The sequence below is a fragment of the Tachypleus tridentatus genome, chromosome 12 (assembly GCF_004210375.1).
Source record: "Tachypleus tridentatus isolate NWPU-2018 chromosome 12, ASM421037v1, whole genome shotgun sequence".
Taxonomy (NCBI): domain Eukaryota; kingdom Metazoa; phylum Arthropoda; class Merostomata; order Xiphosura; family Limulidae; genus Tachypleus; species Tachypleus tridentatus.
Window position 1 is genome coordinate 35,723,990 of NC_134836.1, and position 10,411 is coordinate 35,734,400.

The following is a 10,411-nucleotide window of genomic DNA, read 5'->3' on the forward strand; positions in this document are numbered from 1 at the left end:
TACAGCAAAAGAAAAGAAGAAAATTGTGAAAATGTAAATTAACAGAATCAGTCCATGTTCTGGTGTCTATTTCACATTTCTAAAAGAAAGTAAAAAGAACTTACTGAATATGCACTGGAAGGAAAGTAACAAGGATTTACTAAATTGAATGTTCAGAAAAGCCAGTTCTATTTTACATTGAACATCTTAGTGTCTGACATTTCACAAAATAATAGGTACAGCAGCCTCACCATCATTTCATTAGTTAGTACTCTTCTGGAACGAACTGCTGATACGCAACACAAACACACATAAATATTGTTATACATGTTAATATTAAGTGAAATATATAATAATAATCAGTTATGTTCAGTATCGGTATGCACTTTCTGTTGGTCTGTTTATTTATATATATCCTACAAAGTTTGCATATAACAAGAATACAAGTATATTACAGTTTTATGCAAAAGTGATGATAAAGCAAAAATTCGTATTATGCAATTGAGCACAAAACTACATGTGGAGCTCAAGAGATTAAACAGTGTTATCATTTATAAGATGTAGCTAGAGTGTTAATTACAACATCCAAATATTATGACATCTGTAATGTCATCACTATTATAGCTAGAAACAGTGAGTAACAAGCAATCTTATTCATGAACTGTATACTTGTGATGTTCTAGGTGACAACATCTTGACAGCTATAAGTGTAGCTAGAGATTGTGGATTGATTCCTCGATCAGACCATATCATTCTTGTAAATGGTTTGCCACCTGATGATGTAAAACGTGCCTGTATTGAGTGGCAATATGCAGATTCTCCTCATATTGATCTTGAAGAAGAGGATGAGCCAAGTGTGCCAATATCTCATAAACAAAAAGTGAGTTTCTACGTTTTGTACTGGTAACATGAGCTTCATTCATTATTCATGATATGGTAAAATCTGATTGTTCTATTTTTCACACACAACTTTGCCAAAATTGTTTTATATATTTATTAATCTATAGTTTTTTTTTCTCACAATTGTAGAGTTCCTTACACAAGGAAATAAAAGAAAACCTGTATTGAAAGTGTTTAAGCTCTATTTTGAAGTGCATGACCTTTTAGAGCTGAGGATTTCTGAACTTATTGGTGTACTTGATTTATTTCTAGAAAACCCACCTATCTGCCAAACAGTAATATTTAATATTTTGTTTTTTGTTTCTTATAAAATTTTAATAAGTTTTGCTTTCCTTGTTACAATGCTTATGGAATTCTCTTATGATTGGATGATATAATTTGGAAACCATAAATAAGGGTACCTGAATGTGTATGGGAAGGATAGAAGGGGATGACTTTATCATGAAATCAAACCAAATGAGAAAGAACAATAAATTCACAAGAAGCAAATAAATGTGATCAAAAGATTCCCTTTCTAAAAACAAATCACAGAGAAAACTGATACAATAATTACTAACTCTAAAATTACAAATGGTAGTTGATAGATGACTGAAAATTAAAGTAATTTAAGACTGTAACACTGGAAGAAATACCTCTCCTGAGAGATAATGTTAGGCCACTAAGACAGAAACCTGGGAACTAGTACATTTGATCAGTGTGTTTTTTGCCTGTCTCTTATGTGTTACACTGTCAAATGTTATAAATTGTTTCTTGTAGCTGAATTTCATCAAAGAGACCAAAGAACATCAAACTTTCCATTTTGCCATTGATGGACAATCCTTTGCTCTTGTTCGACAGTATTTCCCAGAGGTATTCTTGAGAGTAAGTGGCATGGAATAAAAATAAGTGATTAGTAGAAAAAGTTATAGATAACTGTTCTATCCCTTTTTTTCTTTTTTAGTAACTAGGGACTCTTGCAAGTTAGTTAAATTTAATCTATTAAATTAAAACGTTTATCTTTTAGGGTAATATAGAAACAATTGCTGTTATGTTAAGAAAAAAAGTTATTGGCATCAAAAGATATACTTTATAGCTTAGCTTTATCATAAGATTGACCAAGAGGTATACAACTGAATAATGTAATGCAGACATTAGCCAAAATTATATTAATATTAATTTTCCAGTTAATTGTGAGAGGTACTGTATTTGCCAGAATGGCTCCTGACCAGAAATCTCAGCTAGTTGAATCCCTTCAAGACCTTGGGTGAGTTATTGTAATACAGCATTTTGTGTTTTAAAAATGCAAAGAAAAGTGGAAAACTTGCTTGTCCTTTAGGGCAATCAGTTTGCTTTTGCAGATTTAAAATGTTATTTTGAATTTAATTTTATAACCATATTTTAAGCCTATATTTTTTAAAGTAAATTATCAATATGCTCTAAACATGTTTCATCATGGTGTTTTTTTCAAAAGTATTTCTCTGAATTCAAATATAAGGTTTAAAGTTTTGGGAAGGGACTTGGCATTGCTTTTTTCTATAAAAAAGAAATTATCGTATCTACTTCTGAACTTGTTTAATAATGTTTTTACTCTGTGTGCAAGGCTATCTTTCTTAGATCTAGTGTCATCATATAGATGTTTATTTTCCAGACATATCTATTTTCATATTCTTCCCTCTTTTCTGTAAAGTTCTTAAATTCAATATTGTGTGTTAGTTGTGATTCCATTTTTTTTTTTTTTAAGCTAAGTTAGAAAAATGGCAATCCTAGTATTTGTCAAAGGATATTTTTGTATCTCAGAACAGCTTATATGGGTATTAACACTTTTACCTATGAAGCTGGTGAAACATTATAAACAAATTGAGGGGAGTGTGATAAGAAAAGTGCCTGCAGTTAATGAAATTTTTAAGCACAAGGTATAGGCCTAATAATTTCTAATGTTTCTCTTGCCTTCGACATTTAAACCATAAATTTAAAATATTTTATTTGCATAATGTGTCAGAGAATCTTCTGTCTCTGTTGTCTAACTTATAATGGTTCATAATGAACAAAGAGCTTCTTGGGCAGTAACCTTTGGGGAACAGAAGATAGATTGTAAATGTTAATATTATGTTATTCTGATTTTAAATCCACAATGGTTGAAATTAAGAGAAATGTGAAGAAAAAATCTGTAATTAATATGATTTTTATCACAAATTTTAGGCCCACTGTTTAAACAACACAAACTGTGCTACAGCTTACAACAAGCTTACAGGTTTAATTTTTATCATTGTTTCTACATTTGTATTATAAATTTAAGATATGTTGCAAAATTTATGAAAATTAAACTTACCCTTCATTGGAGGTTAAGAAGAGTATTTAACCTTTGACACAATAAATTTATCTTGATATTTAATTTAGTGTTTGAGTGTTTCAAACTGGTAATTCATTTAACTCTTGATAGGTACATTGTCAGTATGTGTGGTGATGGTGCTAATGACTGTGGGGTATGTATTAAATTTTTTATGATCACGACAGCTCTATTATTAATGCCATCATCCTGAGTTTTAATTGTAGGAAAACGTATGCTATTAAGTAGTTTAAGGTCAAAATTTTAACATAGCAGAAGAATCCTTGTTATAATTACATTATATGTTTTTGAACAGATATAATTATTAAACTTTTTTACTTATCTGTATGAACATGTAAATAACATCTAATTTGATTTATAATTGCATCAAATTTTCTCTCAATATATCTGGTCACTTTGTGATTTTTTTAATTTCATGTAATAATTTTTATTGTGATCTGATGATACATTTTTATGCAAATGTTTGAGTGGTTGTACATAGAAACTTTGTGTTAATAACCTTTTCTGTACTAAAATTGTTTGTAACAAATGTTTCAAATTTTCTTTCTGATCACTCTTAAATCATGTACAAACTAAAACTAACTGAAATATCCTGATTTAAAGTTTTGTTTTGATGTACATTGTTAATATTTACTTTTGGACAAAATAAAACATTCAGATTACTGATTTTAATCCCAATTTTTGCTCCTCCATTGTAATTCTTAATTGGATAATAAATATATTTAAATTTTTTGAATATGTGTATGGAACTTGATAATATTAAAAACACAGCTGATATTCTTTAGTCTTTGTATGTGTCTCCTACTTGTTTTTGGCTCAAACAGTTTGAAAACATGAAATTTTGAAACTAGTAATGTTATGAAGTAATATTTAATTAACTGCATTTTTTGTTACAGTTAATAGCTATGTTACATAATATTTTTTTTATAAATTTATAATCTAAGAAGAGTTGAAATGCAGGTACATATTTACATTTGTTAATTTTGAATATTTTATTGCACTGTATGGTAATGATAATAAATATAGTTAGTGATATAGTAAAGAAAATGCAAAATAAAATACGAATATTTACCTTTCAACACGAGCTAAGTTCATTTGACCAACCATGTGACCTTTTTGGACTCTTTTAAAGTTTTCATACTATTAACTTTATGCTATTAGTAGTAATGCACTATTTAATTAAATAATGCACCAAAGAATATAGAATAATAAAATTGAAAAAGTAGACAATTTTTCTTAACTCTCAGTATTTTTCTGGCTTTCTGTATGACAAGTCTTTATAAATTCATTCAAACTGGTCATTAAGTTTCTCAGTGGAAGGTTTTTTGCACTCTTTGAGTGAAATTGACTATCTGTTCAGAACACAATGTTATACAATACCTCATTTGATATATGAAAACCTTGGTTTCTGTTGGTTATACATAGCATAGTATTAAGAGTAAGAGAGAACTATTAACAAATCCTGATAGAAAAGATGTGACAGGAGGGTGTGGCAAGAATGGTCTGATTTCCTTTTTGATGACTTTGTAACCAAACAAGATTGAAGGCTATAAAAATTATGGTTTGTCCAAGCAATGACAATTTTACAATGCATAATTTATGTTCAATTCCATACTTATTGGAAGGGTGGTGAATAAATTAGAGGAAAGGGATGTCTGGAGAAAAAATGTCACATTTCCCACACTAGGAGAAATTCAGGATTTGATTTAATATTGCCTTAGAAAATTAAAACCTTAAAACTATTAAGATATGGATTATTAGCTATGATTTTGTTCTATACCAACTGGTATATAAAATAAACAAAAGATAGTTTAATTAAATTTTGAATGTAAGTCACAAAAACCTAGTGACGTGCACACTAAAGGTTGCCTGCAGCAACAGGTTAATAAAACCTTTTTTATTCATTGAAGAGATCCTATAGATCCTACAAATGAAATGTGAAAAGGATGTTCCTAATTTAGCTGTAATAGTACTCTGTGTTCTTGGCTACTTCCAGTGAGAAGCTGTTTAATTCTTCATTGATTCTGTTCTGTATCTGGTAGCCAGTCATGGGGTAGATTATTTTACTGATTATGGGATTTCACCTTCACTTCCTTCATTGATATAGCTCAATGCTATGGGTAATCATTTCTTTGAAACTCTTACATTTTTAGCTGGTATGAGCTTATGATAATTGAATATTCAAATTTCAAAACTTCATGTTTGAAAACATTTGCAATATAAACAGCTGGAAGGGGCCAATTTGAGGCACTATATGCACTCTAGTATCACCATACTTCAACTTGGTTACAGCATGAGAGGCAGAGCTTTTAACATGAGAATTCACAAGCCATTAAAATGGCCAGGGGCAAAATAATTGGATATGCAAATCTTATTTCATATATCATAAACAATTCTGTAATCAATCTTCAGTCTATTAATACTTGTTAGTACAGTATAATATAATAGGTTATTAATTTTGTATGGCATGTAATAAATAAATTGTTAAATTATTATTTTTGTGTGGTATATGTTAACATTGTGGTAGTTATTCAATCTGATAACTCTAATGATATAACCATCTGCAATATTGTATGTGTAATTTTGTAATAGAGAATTTTTACAAAATTGAATCTTCCAAAGGAGGAGGATGTTTTTTTATGAAACTTTTTGATACAATAAAATGTTTGTTAATATTTCTGTTGTCAGAGTGTAAATATATTATTATCTCTCTACACTTAGGCTTTAAAAGCTGCTGATGTTGGAATCTCATTGTCTGAGGCTGAAGCATCGGTTGCTGCTCCTTTCACGTCCAGGATTCCTAACATAGAGTGTGTACCTATTGTTATCAGGTAATCATTATGTAGTTTCAAACAGTTACTTAAACTATCTTATTATATAAGATTAAAATATTCACAGATTCAGTTAATGTTGTTTTAAAGTATCTGTTTTAATTTCAAGGTGGTAACTGCACTATTGAACCACTCAAATGTTAACCATAAGAATCTGAAGACTTTATTTATAACACTTCGCCTTTCCTATTTAATTAAGCAACTCTTTGTCAAAGCTAGTATTTAGACCTTACGTGATGACAAGAAATCCACTTGCAGTAAAAAGGTATTCTTAAGAATGGTTAACACCCATACCAGTCATCTTAAGAATACAGTATTACGACCTTATTGACTTGTCAAAATATCCATTACATTATAGAATGTCAAACTTGTAATCCCAAATATTTAAAAGAAAGTATTGTAATAAATATTACTTTTATATGATTTGTTAACCTCATTGTTCAAGATGCATGAGACAAACAGCTGCTTTATCAAAACTTTGAGTGATCTGTTAAGCTCTTTTGAATGTAGTCAGTGTAAAATTTAATCTTTCTCTTGTTCTTTCTTATACCAGGGAGGGGCGCTGTGCTTTGGTGACATCATTCTCAATGTTCAGATTTATTGCTCTGTACAGTTTCATTCAGTTTTTCTCTGTGCTTATCTTGTATAATGTAAGTTATCTGTGTTTGTTAGTTTTCACAATGTGACGAAGTGATGTTTCGTTTCGGAAAAATAAATTATTTAAGATTATTTTGTAGTACAGCTGGATAGCTAGTTAGTAAAATTTGTACATTTCATGTGTTATTTATGCAGAAAAGTACACCTTCTATATTTGAATTTTATTGTGATGTTTTAGTTTTCTGATGAACTGAAAAATTAATACATTATTTTTGTTCATTTTGTTAAAAAAGAAGCATAATCACTGAGGCTTTAAGTTATTATAGAATGCAAGTTTTATCAGTTTATTATTTTTATTCTTAATATTAAAAGAGTTTTTGTGAGTTGTATTATTTTTTGTTGATAGTAAATTAAAATAAATAAAGCAAGACTACAGAATTAAGGAAATGTTCAGTTCATTGAATTAATATTGAATAGTCCAACTGCAGAGTGATATTTTGTTGACTTGAAATGAGAGGTGAATAATAGTGTAAACTATAGCATTTCCTAAACAATAGCGTAATCTATTGTTGTAGGTTTCCACTGTACCTGAAAACAGTGTTAATGCTTTGATATTAACCCTTTCACTACAAGTAGATCAGTGTACATATCATGTCTTTATTTTTTAGGTACATTCAAAATTTAATAAGATTACTTTATTATCATTGTATACAAATAAACTTGACATCAAAACATACTTAGTAAATCAAATTTTAATGTCATATAAGTTTTACATTCTTAATTTTATAATTTTATAAATAAAGTTACTCAATCTCTTGTAATATCAGAATGTGATATTTGTTTCATAGGTTTTCTTACTTCTCTAATTTATTTACCACCCATTTAAGAAATATGTAATTTAAATAAACTATTTATTAAAATATAGATGTTACTAAGGTAAAACATAATTTTTTTATAACCTTCAATCTTGTTTGTATATGGGGCAGAAAAATAGAAAAGTAGACCCACTGGCCACACCCATCTTTTGCATCTAGTCTTTCACAAATTGCCAGTCGTTATCTCTGACATTATGTACTATATTTTGTATAATCAATATAAAGCCAAAGCTTTAATTTGTTAAATTTTGTATTTTGTTTTATGTACAGAAAAGTTTCTATTTTGTTTGTGCTGAAGTGTCAAGCGTGATTTCTCCTACATTTCAATTTCAATGAAGAATAGCCAGAAGTACATTGATGGGAACTATAGCTTTTTAACTTTCCAATATCTTACTGTTTGAATGTTCACAATAGTAATACTTTTTTTAGTTTCCTAGATCAGGATCACATATTTTTCCCTATACACAGAATTGAATCCAGAACACGTTATGGTAATTTTGTGAACAAAATCTTTTGACAGAAGCAAATTCATCAACTATAGTTGGGATGGTACTGTTGAGCTCTAAATATCTTGCTATTGTGTTAAAGTAAAATATATGCTCTCGGTAAGAAGTAAATCATGTGTAAGGTACATTGCATATATGAGCATCTACAGTTAAAAGTAGTTGTTTTTAATATTAAATCAATTTTACTACAGAAGTTCAAGTACTTTATTACTTTCCTTCTGTGTTTTTTTAACATTTTAGAAACTTTTCTGTTTATATTTTCAGAGATTTAGTAACCTCTCTGATTCAATGTTTTTATACATTGACCTTGGAATCATCACAACCTTGGCCATTACCAGTAAGTTATCTACTAATTCTAATTCGTAATGATTAATTCAAGGAAATTGTTGTCAAAGTATAATATGTTGAGGCACTTTTGAATTCACACCCATAAGCTGTAATTATTTACAATTTTAAAGAAAATATTTAATATATATTTTAAGTTATTATTCATTTTTATTAAATTGTAGCATTCTTTCAGTTTACATTACAAGTTTTAGTATTAATGACTTAAATATTTTTTCTCTGTCCATTCAGTGGGATATACAGCAGCCTATGAAAAGATAGTGGCTAAACGACCTCAGGGAAGTATGATCAGCTTGACTAACGTTATCTCGTTGGTGTTGCAGATATTATTAGCTGGGGGAATTCAGCTAACATCTCTCATGCTGCTGGAATATCAACATTGGTAAGTCTTGTATGAGTGTAAAAAATCTTACTGGTGGGAGGAATTCAACTTGCAGCTCTCATACTGTTGGAATGTCATCTTATATGAGTGTAAAAAGATATTTTTTGCTTGGAAAATTCATAAAAACAGAATCTTCACAGTTATAACTTCAGTAATAAACAAATTGCACTGTCCTGTTCAATTCATCTCACTTTGAATTAATCAGTTACTAGACTTGCCTTTATCTTTAGCTGATGTTCATTATTAACCTTGTAAAATATTTTAAAATTTTCTTCAGTAACATTCTCAATATGAGGTTGGCCATGTTGATCAACCTTGTGACCACCTTGTACTCATTAGTTACCATACTAACTTTTAATACCCAATATGAGGTTGGCCGAGTTGATCAACCTCGTAACCACCTTGTACTCATTAACTCATTATAGTTACCATACTAACTTTTAATACCCAATATGAGGTTGGCCGAGTTGATCAACCTCGTAACCACCTTGTACTCATTAACTCATTATAGTTACCATACTAACTTTTAATACCCAATATGAGGTTGGATCAACCTCGTAACCAGTTGATCAACCTCGTAACCACCTTGTACTCATTAACTCATTATAGTTACCATACTAACTCATTATTTAATACCCAATATGAGGTTGGCCGAGTTGATCAACCTCGTAACCACCTTGTACTCATTAACTCATTATAGTTACCATACTAACTTTTAATACACAATATGAGGCAGCCAAGTTGATCAACCTCGTAACCACCTTGTACTCATTAACTCATTATAGTTACCATACTAACTTTTAATACACAATATGAGGCAGCCGAGTTGATCAACCTCGTAACCACCTTGTACTCATTAACTCATTATAGTTACCATACTAACTTTTAATACACAATATGAGGGCAGCCGTACTCATTAACTCATTATAGTTGATCAACCTCGTAACCACCTTGTACTCATTAACTCATTATAGTTACCATACTAACTTTTAATACACAATATGAGGCAGCCGAGTTGATCAACCTCGTAACCACCTTGTACTCATTAACTCATTATAGTTACCATACTAACTTTTAATACACAATATGAGGCAGCCAAGTTGATCAACCTCGTAACCACCTTGTACTCATTAACTCATTATAGTTACCATACTAACTTTTAATACACAATATGAGGCATGAGTTGATCAACCTCGTAACCACCTTGTACTCATTAACTCATTATAGTTACCATACTAACTTTTAATACACAATATGAAGTTGATCAACCTCGTAACCACCTTGTACTCATTAACTCATTATAGTTACCATACTAACTTTTAATACACAATATGAGGCAGCCGAGTTGATCAACCTCGTAACCACCTTGTACTCATTATAATTATCATACTAACTTTTAATACACAGTATGTGTATATTTAAAAATTTGGCAGACCTATAGTAAATGCTGCAAGTTGTTTGTATACAAAATTTTTTTTTTCATGAAGTATTTTCATTAAATGTTTGTCTGTGAAAATAAATAGTCTTGTTTTTACTATTCCAAGTGCAAATTAAGATTAAAAATGCTTTTCTTCCTCTCAAATATCTCGTATCTTATTTGCATAACCTCTAAAACCTCCTAACTACATTTCAAACTTTTTTTCATTAAAACTTTATTTTATTTGTTATTT

General features: G+C 29.7%; 1 protein-coding gene across 6 annotated transcripts in view; it reads left to right on the top strand.

The window, feature by feature from the left end:
* LOC143235828 (polyamine-transporting ATPase 13A3-like) overlaps positions 1-8,880 on the top strand; it is a 96,747-nt gene extending 87,867 nt beyond the window's left edge. For 4 of the 6 annotated variants that reach the window (XM_076474047.1, XM_076474046.1, XM_076474049.1 and 1 more), the window contains 8 exons: positions 663-859; positions 1,636-1,740; positions 2,043-2,122; positions 3,299-3,341; positions 5,927-6,036; positions 6,590-6,686; positions 8,279-8,351; positions 8,591-8,880. In XM_076474047.1, the coding sequence (XP_076330162.1) occupies positions 663-859; positions 1,636-1,740; positions 2,043-2,122; positions 3,299-3,341; positions 5,927-6,036; positions 6,590-6,686; positions 8,279-8,351; positions 8,591-8,745 (860 nt within the window). In that variant the 3' untranslated portion in view covers positions 8,746-8,880. The remainder of the gene's footprint in view (positions 1-662; positions 860-1,635; positions 1,741-2,042; positions 2,123-3,298; positions 3,342-5,926; positions 6,037-6,589; positions 6,687-8,278; positions 8,352-8,590) is intronic. The other 2 variants (XM_076474051.1, XM_076474050.1) reach the window with 1 other exon arrangement.
* The last annotated feature ends 1,531 nt before the right edge of the window (positions 8,881-10,411 follow it).